Genomic DNA, 16,388 nt, shown 5'->3' with positions numbered 1-16,388 from the left:
TTGTTCTAGAGAAAATTAAGAAGCCAGCCTGGTCTGGGACAGCTAGAGCTTTTACACAGAGAAACCCTGTCTCAAAAAAACAAAAAGAAAATTTAAGTTGCTAGCTAATGACAGTGGGTATTATTAATAAGTTGGTGTTTTTCATGCAAATGGAATTTGAAAATACAAATTCAGATATTAAACTTATGTAGCAATAGGAAAGCCTTTATGCAAAGGGTGGTGGTGGTGGTGGTGGTGTACACCTTTAATCCGAGCACTTGAAAGGCAGAAACAGGTGGATCTCTGAGTTTGAGGCCAAAGTGGTCTACAGAGTGAGTTCCAGGACAGCAAAGGATACACAGAGAAAGTCTGTCTTGAAAAAAACAAAATAAATATATTAAGGGAAATAAGATTAATTTTAGGGAGGACAACCTGGTTAAAGTACAGGAAAGAACATCATCCTTTTTTCAATATTTTGAAATAGCACTTTCCACCACAGCCAGCAGAGTAACAATTCGTGAGAAGCAAGAAGATAGTTTGGTTCAACATGACGCAGTAGCTGATGTAGGTTCAGATTTGGAAGTCTGGCAGTGAGCAGTTATTTTAGGCATATTTATGGACAACACAATTTGGTGAAAAATGTCCTGGTGATAATTAACCCTGTGTGCACAATACATAGAAACTCTTTGTAAAGAACATGTGACATAATGGTCCTCAAGATAAGGGTCCTCAAGAGAGGATCCAGTGTGGTCCCAGCCACAGGGCAGAAAGGTCACCAGGCTGTTAGCCAGTCTTGTGGGCAGGTTAGCAGGCTGTGCGCCCCTCCTTGTGGTGAGCTTTGGGTTTTTACATACTAACAGAATTGCAATGTCTGAGATAGGTCAGTGGATAAAAGATAAGTTTGAATCCCCAGCATCCACAAAAAAGCCAGGAGGGTGTGGTGGTTTATTGTGTTCTTTAGAGTGACAAAGAATGGAACTCCAGGCAAGCTAGCAGGTCAGTGTAGCATGAGTCAGATGTTGGGGTTCAAACTGAAGATCAGAGGAGCTAAGCAGCCAAGCCACCAGAGAGCTCTTACCACAAATGCTCAGACCAAAGGGGTGATCCTGTCCTCAGAATGACTTCTAGACTGCACTGTTCCTCAGCATCTCCCTCTTGTCTCCTCCTCCTCATACTCTCTCGCCATCTCCTTAGTGCTGGGATTAAAGGCATGTCACCTCCAGTGCTGGGATCACTTTTGTGTGAGCTCTATTTCTTTTAGACTGGATCAATTTTGTGTAGCAGAGGGTGGCCTTGAACTAACAGATCTGTCTGCCTGTTTCCCAAGTGCTGGTATTAAAGGTGTGTGCCACCACTGCCTGGCCTCTATGGTTGACTAGTGTAGCTGCTTTGCACTCTGATCTTCAGGCAAGCTTTATTTGTTAGATCATAAGCCACCTGGTTCAGCACGAGATCCTTAGTAATTTTTGGAAAAGGATTGTGAAATACACTGATGTCAACTTCTTGCCTCTGTATGCAGGCACACATAAGTTTCCTTTTAATTAGTCTGCCCCTTTATTTATTGTAGGTCTGCACTAGGCTGTGTATTGTCTGTTACTACTCATGAAACTTCTGGAACTTTCTGTCAATACCATTTCTTCCCAAGCCTCAACACCTCCTTCCTTTCCAGTTTGCACAGAGCCTCAGTGATCAGCCATAAATAATCCAAAACAGTTATATTTCCTGTCTTTCTTGCTACAGTGACAGTTCTATGTGACAGTTCTGACTGGCAAGCTGAGAGCTGTAGTCACCTGGGATATTTCTGGAAAACCTTTTGCTTTCCTTCAAAGTATATCCGTATTTTGTCTTGTGGATATGATGCATGGAGCAGTTTTGTGGCCACAGAAAAGGGAAATGCCAAGGAAACTTTATGCATGCCCCCCTAACAACAGACATCTCCATGCTAGTAGACACTTACTGTTTGTCAGCATGAAGTGAGGTGACCCCTGTTTGATACCAACTTTAAGTGACTCCCCCTCTTACCCCATTTCAAAACCCTGGGACCTGTGCCTGTATTTTCCCTACTTTTAATGCAAATGTCAGTCCTGGGTCCAAACCTTACATGTTTCTGCAGATCATGAAACTGCTGACCACTGGCCCCATTCATTCCTTATAGAGAAGCCTTTGGTTGGAGAACTTTAGCTAGACCCTGTGTGAAACTTCAGGGGCTGAATTTTGAACACAAAATTTTACAAACACCAGACTTCACTTCTCACCTTTTATCTCAGCCATTTCAGGAACAGTTTAGCAAGGGATGCAACCAGCTACAACGAAGTCTTGCTTCCCGCCCTCTGGCTTCTCTACTAATCTGGGCAGTCCCACTGACATACAACTGAAAGGGAAATGCTCCTCACCACTTCAAAGTTCTGGAGAGCTCAGTCAACTCATCCTGAAGTCCCACATAGTGGGGCTGAAGAGATAGCTCAGTGACTAAGAGTGAAAAGCCACATGAAAACCAACTATTGTAGATGCTTCCTAAAATATACACATGTGAAAGGAATTAAAATGGAATTATCTTATAATGCCCCAACCAGACATGTCGCCAAGCAAAACCTCCAGTGGCAGGAAAACAGCTTTTTAGCTCTTGGCCAAAGGGGTCTCGTAGACACCCCTCCCAAACCTCACAGGCCAAGACTATTTGCCACTCTCCACCTGAGGAAAAAACCTAAGGCTCTATTGCTGAGGACACTAACTATGTCATCTTGAAGAGACACAATACTGACAAGAAGAAACTGAACTGATGCCCAACTAGAAGCTCCACCTAGTGACTAGTGTTGTGGGTGCTGAAAGGTGATAGGTACTCTGCATTGCCAGAGGAGAAAGGAGTAGTATCACCCAACGGCAAGCATGGCGACCCCCAATAGGACCTGCAAGATGGACTGGTGCAGCAGTGGCACAAATGTCATGGGAGTGAGCATTTTTTTAAAATCTCATTGTGTGTGCATTAACACGTGAAGTCAAAGGACAGCTCTGTGCAGCTCTTTTCCTTCCACCATGCAGGTCACAGGTGTTAAGCACTGGCCACCTGTCTTCTGTACCTAAGCCATCTACAAAGCATCAACCACATTTCAGTTAGATTTAAGGCCCAATCCATACCTGGCACTGCAAAAGTAACCAAGAACCTGAGACTAATCAAGAACCAAGACTATACTAAGCCATGGTATAGGGAAAAACATGTTTTTCCAAGATAACTCCTGATGACATATTGTTATACTCCTAGAGCACTACTGTATTGCTCAACCCCTCATCAGAGCAGCTCTTTTCAATGGATGATAATTAACAGGGACCCACAACTGGTCAGTGTGCAGAGTGGAAGACTTCAGAGCACTCAATCCTAAATGATATGACATTAAAACACTTCCCTAAAGGCTCTGCAATCTACACAGAATTTAAGAGCTGGTGGTGGTAGACGACTCCCAAGAAACGGTCTTCCAGATACAAAAGGCTTGAAACACATGAACTCAGGGACTGGTTCAGGCACAGGTTCAAACCAAAGTCCCATCACTGAAAGGGGGAGGCAGCCATTAACCAGGAAGCTATTTGCAATTGAACCACATTGGGAAAGGGAAAATCAGTCCTTTTTCTCCAATAAGAGTGCCACTGGGTATATCAACCACATGCCCAGTAGTTAGGCCCAAACAAAATGCATTCCTTTTAGCAGGCACATTTTAGTTATTGGAGTTTTTGATTTTTGTTTCATTTTTGGGAGAAAGAACTCGGGTGAGTAGGGAGGATCTGGCTAACATTGGGGGACTGGAAAAATACGACCAAAATATATTGTACAGAGCTCCCTTCTGAGTGCCCATGTCAGGTTGCTCTGCCAAAGGGCACCTGCATTTTTACGCACAAGCTCATAATCTTAAAAAAAAAAAAAAGTTCACACACAAAAAAAGGCCTCACACACCTCCCTGACTGACCCTAGATCAGTTTCCATTAAGTCTTTGCATCTGAATGAGAAGTGTTTTGAGAGTTCTGCTGAAAAAATCAGTATGAACTCTCCTGAGGAAGAGTGTAACTCTAGCAAGCACTGACATCACTGCCATGGTAGTATTCTTAGCTAATTAATGAAGAACATGCACGAAAGAAACATGTTTTTCAGAGACAGGGACATAATTCACAGGTAGAATGCTTGCCTAAAATATATACAGCCTGTACCTCAATTCCTAGGACAGCAAAAAAGAAAGCAGCTTTCAAAATATTTGAGTTTATCTGGTAACCTTGTTTGTTTCCAATTTGTTCAGTCCTCCTTCAGGAAACATACTACTGACTTGGGTGGAGGCGGGGTAGGGGGCACAAGATGAAAACCCTACAGAGGTCCATTAACCTCTGAATGTCTAGGTATTCTGCATCCTGCTTCAAGGTGCTGAAAGAGGTAGCATTCCCTGTAAAACCATTCACAATGAGGTTAAGTACGATCCCACCACTTACTAGCTCCATAACTTGGTCAAAGCTTTGCAATGCATAAACAGCTCCTATCCCATAGGTACAAATGCCACTTTCAGTTGTCCCTACTGTGATTATCTTCCAGCATGAAAAATACATGGAAACCATGTCATTTTCAAGAGTTTACTAAGATTTATCCTCAGATTTACACGTGATATATTGGGTTACCCAACAACCAAAGAACCCCAAGCAGAATCGACAGACAGAATTTAATATATGCACACGGTTGTATATAATGCAGCATCACACCATGTAGGGCATTGACTTGTTTTATACATTCAGATCGTTTGAAACACTTCTTAAGGCTACGAAACAGAACATAGAAAAATAAACAGCAATATATTCAACACTTACAAAAGTGGTATGATAAAGAATATAAAGTACTATTCCTTTCAACACTTCAAAAGATATGTATAGATATGTATATATGTTTTTACAGGTAACATCACAAATGATCACATCTTCACATGCTTATTAATTATTATTGTACTCAGTGTAAGGCTAGGATCATTTTTTTCATACATAAATTTTTTTTCTAGCTTTGTAACAATGCAATTTTTAAACCATTCAAGTAAATTCAACCCCAAAGCTGCTGCTTCTCAGCATTAAGACATGCACCCACCCCTCTTACAGGATTTTCTAAAACTTGTAACTTTAGGGAAAGGGAAACTTTAAAAAAGAAAAAGTTCCAATTAGTGGGAGAGCCAATGGCAGTAAAATCTTACCCTTTCAAATTAACACTCAAGTGAGCCATTATGAAAATTTTTAAAAAGCAATTAGACAAAATCGGGAGCAAAACACAGTAAACAGAAATACAGCTTTCTCTTCAGCTACACTAGAATGGATCTTGCTAAGTACCCTAAGGGAAAGAAAAACTTCACCTCATCTAAAACTGAAGGTAAAATAAATGAGGCAAAATAAATATTGCTAGTTTCCAGGATGGCTGAGTATTTTCTAAACCAGAAATGTTTAGAAAGGAACTGTATTGCACCAAGTCAATCACAAGCCAGTTTGCAGTTCACAGGCATTTTAGTTCACCCTTGGGCCAAAGGAAACACTACAAAGAATGGTTTGCAGCACATAAACTATCTCAGCACTGTGGATATGGGAAACCTACTTCGGTCAGCTTGTGGCAGGTATTAACTTGGTCCTGCCATGAAACAGACTTAGAGAAAACATGAAGGCTGCCAAGGAGTGCATGGGGCAAGAATGGAAGATGTGCCTTGAGAGGAAAAAACTTGAAGAGACACAATACTGACAGGAAGAGGCTGGGGTCTAGTCCAACTGAAGCACCTAAACTAAAACAGATGAGCTTTGGTCAGCAGAAACATTTGTTCAAAATGTATCCCACCATAAGGTTTCATCATTTCCCAATTACAATACAAAATGACTTTCAGCTGTCATCTTTCTCTTTCTTTGCTTTGTGTAGAAAATGGCCAAACCTCAGCATAAGGCAAAATCCCCTGGATGAATACACTTAAAAACAAACCTAAAGAAAACTGACCTTCATACAAAGATTAATCATTTTAAAACTACTAAAATCCAAGTTGTATTCCAGAGGTCACACAGAATACCACAGGCTATAATTCTTTCATCACTGACCCAATTCTTTCATCATGTCCCAGAGGTCAGGTAAGGAAATGGAATCTTGTCCATCAGTTTCCCTCAGGAGCTACAAAGGGCTGTTCTTCACTACTAGGGTGAGACAGAGTGGCTGTATTGAAACCAAGCAGTCCTCTTTCCGGTCCAATTTTGAGACACTTCCCCAGTCAGAGAAAGACAAAAGCCATTGTCTTTTGGACTGCTGAGACCAAACATAAACTTTTAAATCTAGTTCATTATATCAAAAGGTGATTTTCAAATTAAAACTACAAGATAAAGCCAATTCTACATAAAAACCAAGGACTAAGAGAAGGTCCTCTAAAGTTCTTACTCCATAATTCAGCCACCGATACTGAACCACTGGCAAAACCTTTACAACCATTCTAGCTTAGAAGCAGACAATAAACTCCTATCAATAGGTTCTCAATTTTTCTACACATCCCAGGCCACACATTTTTTACCTAGCACCATCATTAATAAAATGTTATCTTTCAAAGTGCTCTCTAAAATCCTATGTTACAAAATTCCTAAATGCTAATCACTACTCAAATCAGCAGTTACACAGACATGAGGGTAATTAAAACAGCACAAAGGTAAAATCCCATCATTACAGTACATCGGAGCTTCACTGAGCCTAGCCGACAGCCAAACATTCCCAAAAGATATCAGAGGACCCAGAAACCTGTCTGCTTCTGTTTGTCATATTCAAGTTAATTGCTTTTAAGTAATCTGCCCCCTAAAACAAAAGCCACATCTATTTCTGGTTAGATATTTAACACACAACATGCAAAGAAAATCACCACCATACTACTAATTGCATAGCACTCAAGCTGCCTGATCACAAGGTAATTGCAACATTAAAAAAAAAAGGTAGATTTTCACATTGATATATACAAATAAGGAATACAAAGTACAGTTAGTTTTACACAGTAACACAGATGAACGAATACTGTGTTAACTGTCTGAGTCCAATCTCTACATGAGAACAGAATGCCACATGCAAGGGAGCCGTCTAGTGAATACTGCAGACTGGAAGAAGCAGATCAGACACACACTGATGGGTAAGAGCTACAAAATGCAAAGCAAAACCACCCTCTAGCAGCATCCTCTAGAAGAACTAGAAGTCACAATCACGTTCTTTTTATACAGTAATTCCAGCTAAGACAAGTTGAACATGCAACTGTAAAGTGATGAACATAACCAATGGTGCAGGGAGAAAAACAACACTTTAAGAGAAACCTATCAAGTTAAAAATTTTAACATTTCTCACAAAATATTTAGAATCTGTCAGTGCATTAGTGTTAAAGTGGCATTAAAAAAACCTCTGCAGTTTTAACAGATGCAGATTATTCTCAAAATGCATAGCATCTACATTCCTTTCCAGTAGGCACCATGATATTTACAGCAGTGCTAAGAGTTCTTGATGGGAACAGCCGTCTCACCGGACTTCCTACTATTTCTTAAACATCTATTGTATGCAATCTCAAGTTCAACACTCACCAAAATTCAAAAATATACCCTATGGATATTAAAAGAACTATATACAACAATTCTGAGACACAGGTTAATAGGCTGCCTCGTGTGTAATAGTAGAGAGAAGACATTATTCAAGTTTGACAGATACTGAGATGAAAGGCCTTTGGGTTGGAAGCATATTAAAAGACAACAGTGTTTTAGGCTGAGAACTGTTTGAGCCCAGTTTATGACTAAGGCATTGCATAATAAAATATACATTTCTATTTGGTGCAATGTTATGTTTTGGAATCTATAGTGTGTTGAATGCTTTACTTTCTTGTCACTTTAGTAAACACTAAAAAGCACACATTTCCAATGTTTAAAATCAAACTTACACGAGAAAAAAAAAATCAAACACTAAGTCTATGTTTTATATTGAGCTGTTTATAAAAAAATACTTGAAGTCATGTTTACTTTTTATGGGGGCAGTAACCCAATAAACAGACTCAGAGTAAGAAAAACCACAATGCCAAAAATTCATCTGCCCCTTGAACTCATATCCAAAGTCTCATCCAGAATAGGAATTAAGTAAGGGTAAAGGGGGAGGGGAGAAGATAGTTCCAATTTGGGTTTTTATTTTAATGTTTGTAAAGCCTTCAGAAATACACCTAAGAAAAGGCTTCAGTTCTACAATATGAGCAACAACTAACCATTAAGGGTGTTGTCCCCTATGACCATCTCCCATCCCTGATCTCCTCCTATCTCCCCTATATGGGCGTCCTCTAACATTTCGATGGTACTGAAAACCTTCATCCCGACTTCTGTTAGGCTGCCCTTTCCAGGACTCCTCGCCTCTCACATGTTGATAGCCACCTCTACCAGAAGAACCCCAGTCACTTTTGTATTTCCTGTTTCCGTAAGTTTGATTATAAAACTGCTTGGGTCTGCCACTTTTCAGTATATTAGATACTTCATTCTCATCTTCTGAACTCTCTTCTTTTGGTCTTTGCAATCTATCCACAGAGTTGACCCCAGGGCCAACCACATCAGCAGCAGTCTTGGGATCTTTTACTTTCTCTGGTTTTTCTTTCAGGCTCTGGATGGTCCTCTTAGGCTCAAGTTCAGCAGACCCAGTTTCTCTCTCTCTGTTTAGAATCTGAGTGGGAGGATGAGCTTTTCCCTCTACTCCAGGAGAGCCTGAAGCCAAAGCTATGTCTGTCTTTCGTGTCTGGGATGACTGCTCCACTCGGCCTTCATGCTTGCTGCTAACACTTGCTTCAGAGAGAGAATGTACACCTTCAACTCTGGCTTCTGGAAACTCACCCACTGCTGAGACAGAGTCGCATTCCTTAGACAGATCTAGATTCTCCAAGGGCAAATCCAGTTCCCCTTTATCATCAGAGGGCAAGACAATATTTTGCCTCATTACAGGATTTTCCACAAACCCCTGAAAAGGATAGCCATACCAAACATGAGGAAAGAAAGGAGGTGCGATGGGAACTGGACCTAAGAATGGGTTAGGTCCAAAGGACGGTTGTGGGTACATGTTCTTGCCACTTAGTGACTCTTCATATTCAGCATGAAGAAGCTGCCCAGCATTCTCAGACTCAAGTTCAGGTTGATAAGACAACTGTCCATGACCTTCAGACACCTGAGATGGGGGGATAACCAGAGGTGAAGAGAATGCAGGAGGTCCCATCTCTGCCTGTGGCATCTGTCCATTAACACTGGCCTCAGGGTGCATAGAGTAGTGGGCATCAGTACAAGGACAGTCACTTTCACTCTGACCAGGAGGGGCTTCTTGGAACCAAGTATTCTGAGGATACACAGGAACAGGGACCTTTGGGTACATCCTACAGGCTGCCATGTAGGCCTGGTGCAGAGGATACAGGTAAGAATGTGGGGCCCACATAGGACAACTATATGCCTGAAAGACACAAAAATAGCAAAATAAATTTAAAGGTCAAAGAGCTGTCTTTCTGAAAGTGAAGTCTCTCATGACAGTAACAGTCCAAATACAAGACGATTCGTGGCATGCAACAAGAAAAGAACTAGAATCAAGTCACTGCATGACCTTGTTCCCTGGGTTCTGACCTGACACAGGTTCATAGGAAGCATTATCCCAGCCACTGGGAGTTTAGTTAGACCCACTCAGATCCTGACTCGAGCCTGCCAGGAAAATGCTCTATCTAGGAGCTCTCAAATTACTCCAATAAGCCAAGGATTAACAAATCAGATCTCTTAACAAAGGACAAAGATGAAAAGGAAATACTTAATTTCTTCCTCTGTTGGCATTTAACTAAAAAACCAAATTATGAAGAAAATACAATTAGATGACAATAGAAATCCAGGCAATGAATACAGCCCACAGATTTATGAAGCTGGCTACTGGACTTAGGCACTTGATAGTTCATGTTCACAGAACTGACAGAAAAGAATTCAAGTCAAAGACAGCAAAGCACTGACATGGGCACTGAGTTCTGCAGAGTCTTTTTGCTATGCTAGTGAGCAATGCTCCCACCTTACAGAGTAATGCTTTCAATATGTTCTCAATGGAGGCAGCTTTGCATATACATCAGAGGCTTCAGAGACAGCTACTGGTTTGCAAAGGATGACAGACCTAAATTTGCTAAAGCAGAACTTCAAACTAAGAGCTTTCATCTAACTCTCTGTCAAGGACATTCCCATGAGCAGTCCAGGAAACTGGTTTGCCCCTTCATATATTCTGAAGCCAAGCCATCAGTATTAAAAGAAAACAGCAAGCAAAAACTAGATCCTGTCCCATAAGCAAACATGAAAGGTAGCATTTAGTAATTAAGAGTTAAATATTTTAAATTTTACTATTTAGATAGTGACAAGAAAATTAACTTTAAAAGGAAAAAACGTAAATACCTTCACACCAAGATTGAAGAAGAATCGAAGAATGTTCTTATCTGCAAATGAAACATTTTATATTAAAATACATAGTCAATGCTTTTCTTACCTTCACCAATCATTATAGTTCTCAAGACAAATTTTCCTACCAGACTGCCTGCACAGTAAAACAAAAAAATGGAAGCAAAACCAAAATCCAGGCTGTCACTAGAGAGTAACTCCCGGTTTGCTACACTTCTCTGCATTAATATCTAAGTCTCTGAAGCCGGAGGCCAGCCTAGTCTACAGAGTTCAGAACAGGATCCAAAGCTACCAACAAACTGTCTCTGCCTCCACACACACAAAAAGATCTAAGTCCTTGAATAGCTTAAACTTTATTATGTGTGTTTTCAAAAATTCCAAAATACGAGAGCTGGAGATATGGCTCAGTGGTTAAAGAACACTGGCTACTCTTCTTCCAGAGGTCCTGAGTTCAATGCCCAGCAACCACACGGTGGCTCACAACCACCCATATATAATGAGACCTGGTGCCCTCTTCTAGCCTGCAGGAATACGTACAGGCAAAACACTGTATATATAATAAATTTTTTTAAAAATTATAAAATGCAAACATTGGAGAATAGTAAGATTTTCATAAACCAATTCAGGTATTGGTAATACATACTTATAACCCAGAACCCAGGAGAAAATGAAGCAGAATACAAGTTCCAGGCTAGCCTGGGCAACACAGTGGGCACAACCTACAAAATAAATAAAAGCCTGGAAATGATTTCAAAGCTGTCGAGGTTATTTATGGAAAGGAAAAGAACAAAAAACAAACCAAACAAGAGAGGCTTCATTAAGCACAAAACTCATTTTCTACTAAGACCAAGCTAAAACAGGCCTGAACGATCACATGAACTGTAGTTAACCACCAAACCTCTCTTCTCTACTCTTTGCTGAATGAGCCCCTTCTACAGCTTAGTAGGAGCCAGACCTCTGGCTTCTACGTGTATCTTTCCATTTCTCATTAAATCTGTTTGTGCTTAAGGAAAACAGCACTATGAAACTGGAGAAGGCCTCACCTTTAGGCAGGTCCTCGCCGGTCTGACACAGTGAATAAGGTGGTGCAATGGCTCGATCTCCCTTCTCACTACAAGGAAACCCAGGATAGAGTGGGTCTTGATAAAGGCTCATTGTCTGAGGCAAAGGCATCAAGGGCTGATTAACTGCCTGAATCGACACAGGAACTGGAGAGGGTGTTAAATGCGCTTGTGACACAGCAGCATCAGGTCCAGTGGTCTGTGTCACTGACAAAATGGGAATCTGAGCAGGGACACCTAAGAAAAACAAAAAGAAACAAAAATGATTTAAAAACAAAATGAAAAAGTCTAAGTCATTTTCATTTAGAAACAAAGTTTGCATTAAATTCATACTGCACAACTTAGATGCCTTGTAAAGCACCGAAGTACTTCGGTGACAATCCAGGAAATAAGCTCAGTCAATGTCTTCCAATCACAGTTCCAAAAAGACCATTTAATGAACGGGTCCTTGTAAAGAGTCCTAAAGGAGATGTAACAGTGTAGCCTATGCAGCAAACATAAACGGTTGCCAACAATTGGTAATTGGCTCACATGTCACATCCCCAAGATTATAAAAGTGTACCCCAATGAACACCATGCACATTTATGCACTTGCCCTCCAGAACTAAGCGAGAAGCCCTAATAGGCTCCACATTCATAATTCTGCTGTGGTCAAGCAGAACTGGAAGCCTGTGATTTGAAAAGAATTTTTGTTAACTGGTCAGAAATTTTTAAAAAATTCTTCTCTAACCTGTTGGTCCAAAAGTTGTAGGTTCACTTGGCCAGGCTGGCACAGTGGCTGGTAAAGAAGGCACCGCAGGAGTGAGATGTACTTCTGGAGATACTAGAAGGGGAGCTGGATTTGACAAAGATACATGTTCTGCTGGCTTCTTTAAGAATGGGAAGGGGGGGGGGGAAGGAAAGAAGGAAAAAAAAATCATTTGGCTTTGACATAAATTTATCTTTAGGGAAGTCTAAGAGGTCCTACTATAAAGCTAAGTATTTAACTGTTCACATCAGTCTCAGAGTTCACTCACTGGCAAAGAACACCACATATAACAAGGTTGCTAGTGTGAATCACAGGCAGAAACAACAAACTGAAGGCAAGTGAACAAAATCACAGAAATCCCCTTTAAAGTCCTAGATTTTTTTTAAAGATTCTTACCCAAAATTAAAAAAAATAAAACGTGTTTAGGTATATTCATTTTAAGGACACAAAGTATGTTGAGAGAACAACAAGTAACAGTCTATTCTTACTTAGAACCAAAATGTCTGCATAAACTGAAGTGTATGCATTTACTTGGTAAACTACTGGTATTTTTTTTAAATGTATATGGAATAATTGATTGGTAATGATGCAGATAACATCTAGAAATATTATTAACATAGTAGGAATTTTATCTTCTTTGTAATTTTCAAAAATAGCAAGAGGTACCAAACATAAAAGCTACCAAATATAAACTTACTTAAAATCGAGTCACAGGAATGTCAGGGAATGGCTATAAAATGACATTCCATCAACTTCTATAACATTTTTAACTAAACAGAATAAATTTAAAGCACCCATATCACGTCAGATATGAATTTTTCCATTTACAACAAAGATGTTTTCACTTATAGTGAAAAAGTCCAGAGAGAAAGGAGCCTGATGCCTTGTACAATAACTTACTTGTTCTACAGGAGATGGGCACTCTGTTGTCTTTGACTTAGATGGTGATGAAACTCTTGTACATTTATCATCGCTGATCTTTGGGAGCAAGAAAAAGTCACACTGTGACTAAGAGAATTCCATCCTGGGTAACAGTGGTTGCCTTTCAAATTGTCTCAGAGAAGCTGCTCTGAGAACCCATGCCCACTTAATCTGGCCTGCACATGCGTTTAATGTCATGTTACTAGGGTGCTTTTATATGGGAACTTGTAAAACATAGCAGTCTCCTTTACAAACATCATTCTATAGAGTGATAAAGAATAAATACTGAGGCCTGGTGTGGTGGTACACGCCTTTAATGCCAGCACCCAGGAAGGAGGTGGATCTCTGTGAATTTGAGGCCAGCCTGATCTATAGCTTGAGTTTCAGGATAGCTAGAAACAAAAAACTTTTGGTGGGGTGGCTCATCAGCTAAAGTAAAGGCCATTAACTCTCGTGCCTTGAGCTGGATCCCTGGGATTAACTAACAAAGGCTAAACATAGGAGGAGAGGAGTGACTCCTATAAGCTGCCCTCTGCTCTCCCCACAGATAGCATGGTGTGCACAGATGCATGCATGCACATCAAATAGATAAATGACTTACATATATTTAAAACCTTTTAGCTCACCAGGTGATGGTGGCACATGCCTTTAATCCCAGCATTTGGGAGGGGGAGGCAGGTGGATCCCTATGAGTTTAAGGCCAGTCTGGTCTACAAACCAAGTTCCAGATTGTCCAGATTGTTACACAAAGAAACCCTGTCTCAACAAAATCAAAACAAATAAATAAATAAATGGATGAATGAATGGATGAATGAGAGAATAAATATGTAAATTCTTTACCTCCAGTATGCTTGGCTCTGTTTTTTTGTCCACATGAGTATGGCCACGTAGGGAATCTGTGACAGATTAAGAATAAGAAAGGGAGCATCAACCATCAGTCTGATTTAAATACAGAAAAACAATCATTATCTTAGCTCAAGTCAGTGTTTCTCTCCAATGTCAGATATGTGACACTAGATAGACAGGTTGACAATTCACAGTGTCTTTTCCCAATACAGCAACCTCTTCTTATCCATAGCAGATACAGTCCTCCAGCAGACATCTGAAACTGTGAATGATAACTTATCTTATACTTACTTTGGTGTATTTGTACAGTCAGCAGAAACAAATATTGAAGTGAAATAGAATTACAACTATTCTGTAATAGAAGTTGAAGGGGAATTTCCTTCCATGTATGTTTATGTTATTGGTTGTTGAATAAAGTACTGTTGGTCAATGAAGAAGCAAGTTAGGCAGGACTAGGAAAGGAGGATGATTCTGGGAATCAAGGAAGGAGTCATTGTCACCATGTGAGCCCGGGAAGACAGGACTCTTGCCACTGGTGTCCTCTAAGATAAGCCTTTTAAAATATATAGATTATGGTTAAGGTTGATAATTAAGACTGAGCTAACGAATAAGAAATCCTAGTCATTTGCCAGCAGCATTGTAAACTAATATAAATCTCTGTGTGTTATTTGGGACCTTAACGTCGCAGCCGGTGGAACTCGGGTGGCTGATGGAAAGCACCCATGTGGCAGGGCAGGGCTCAAGCGGCTTGCAGTAAAGACGTATCATTACAAGAAGTTATGTGAGTGTAATCTCTTCCAAAGGCCTTCTACTCCCACCTTTTCATTTAAAGTATGCTGACTTCTCTTGGGCATACTCAAGATGGCAGCATCACTGGAACACAAGCACGACTACACCCAGTCAAAGTGATAGTCAAGACATCTACTAAGTTATTATGCAGGCAGCATATACAGTATGGAAACACCAGCCATTTACATGTGAACAGGAAGCATCAGTGTATCACAAGACATCATGCTACTCAAAAAACAGCATTCAATTGGACTCTTAGGAAGTATTTTTGGAATCCTCCACTTAGGATTTCCAAACCTAAAATACCTAAAAACAATACCTAAACAGCAAAAAAAACAAAAACAAAAACAAAAACAAAACCACAAGCAAGGCAAAACAGGCAGAGATGTCAGACATCTTCAGTGAAGTGGAGTACCTTTGTCCTTCCGCTCTTCTGCGTCTGCTCTCCGCATGCCTCCTTTCCTATCCCTTGCATGTGAAGACTTCCTCTGCACAGATGAGTTGCTACTCTGAGGTGACTGACTGACTGATGGGCTCTTTAAAATAAAGTCACACTTGGCATTAAAATTTTACAAACATGAAAATAAATTATACAAATAACATTCAGACTTTTTACCAAAAACCTCAAAATTCATAGCCTTAAATTTTTATATTTTAGAATCTACTTAATAGGTATAGTTATGGATATCATCTACAGTCCATTATTTAACTATCTGATCTAAACTAACAGTCTATTACCAAACAAAGTATCAGGTAATCAGACTTTCAGCCTAAATTAATACTTTACATTTCATTTTAAGAAAACACACTGAACAAAATGTCATCTTACAACATTCTTTGCACAAAAAGTATTACCTTCTCTACCAACCCTCCCAAGCTCCCTTTTGAAGGGAAAAATATCAATTAGCAGGTATCACTGAAATGACAGTCAAGAGCAAACCACCAGAGCAAACCACCTGAGCTCTCAATGACCCAACCATATCACTGGTAAAAAAGAGATCAGAATAAGTTGTTGGATTCAGTTTTTTTGTTTGCTTGTTTGGTAGGTTGATTTGGTTTTTGTTTGTTGTTTCTTTTTTTTCCCAAGACAGGGTTTCTCTGAGTAGCCCTTGCTGTCCTGGAACTCACTTTGTAGACCAGGCTGACCTCAAACACACAAGATCCCCCTGTCTCTGACTCCCAAGTGATAAAGGTATGCACCACCACTAGCCAGATAAAGTTGGATTTTTAAGAAAATTATCACTGAAAGTTCTAGATTCTTGTAACAGCATTCTTAATGGATCAAAACAGGAAGGGGGGTTCAGTGTTCTATTCCAGTTTTTAGTAAACAAATCTAAGCCACTATCAAATCCAGTACCAGACAAATCTAAATCTAAAGTCTGGAAGTATGAGAACCAAATTTTAACAATAAAATTTCACAATCTATGATCACATAATAGTAGCACTATTTTTGCCATTTGAGGATAGGATTAAAATCAGTCTCACAAAGAAGCTGTGTGAGAACAAATAAGGCATGAAGGGAATGTCTTTAGCACACAAATAGTGCCTACCATGCAGGCATACCTGACTTGGGTACATTTTGCAACTCTCCCTAAACTCCAGACTGAACT

At 40.0% G+C, this 16,388-nt stretch overlaps 1 protein-coding gene across 2 annotated transcripts in view; it reads right to left on the bottom strand.

Annotated features, from left to right (window-relative positions):
* Positions 1-4,570: 4,570 nt before the first annotated feature.
* The window catches only part of Otud4 (OTU deubiquitinase 4), a 46,681-nt gene continuing 34,863 nt past the window's right edge, over positions 4,571-16,388 (bottom strand). Inside the window, exons 15-21 of one of the 2 annotated variants that reach the window (XM_027404889.2) lie at positions 15,194-15,314; positions 13,984-14,039; positions 13,123-13,200; positions 12,205-12,340; positions 11,457-11,711; positions 10,411-10,451; positions 4,571-9,445 (exon numbers count right to left, since the gene is read on the bottom strand). In XM_027404889.2, the coding sequence (XP_027260690.1) occupies positions 8,231-9,445; positions 10,411-10,451; positions 11,457-11,711; positions 12,205-12,340; positions 13,123-13,200; positions 13,984-14,039; positions 15,194-15,314 (1,902 nt within the window). In that variant the 3' untranslated portion in view covers positions 4,571-8,230. Of the gene's footprint in view, positions 9,446-10,410; positions 10,452-11,456; positions 11,712-12,204; positions 12,344-13,122; positions 13,201-13,983; positions 14,040-15,193; positions 15,315-16,388 lie in introns of both variants that reach the window. The other variant, XM_027404888.2, reaches the window with a different exon arrangement.

The sequence above is a fragment of the Cricetulus griseus genome, chromosome 3 (genome assembly GCF_003668045.3).
Source record: "Cricetulus griseus strain 17A/GY chromosome 3, alternate assembly CriGri-PICRH-1.0, whole genome shotgun sequence".
NCBI lineage: Eukaryota > Metazoa > Chordata > Mammalia > Rodentia > Cricetidae > Cricetulus > Cricetulus griseus.
Note: the sequence above shows the minus strand (reverse complement) of the source record. Positions and strands in the feature narration are given on the sequence as shown.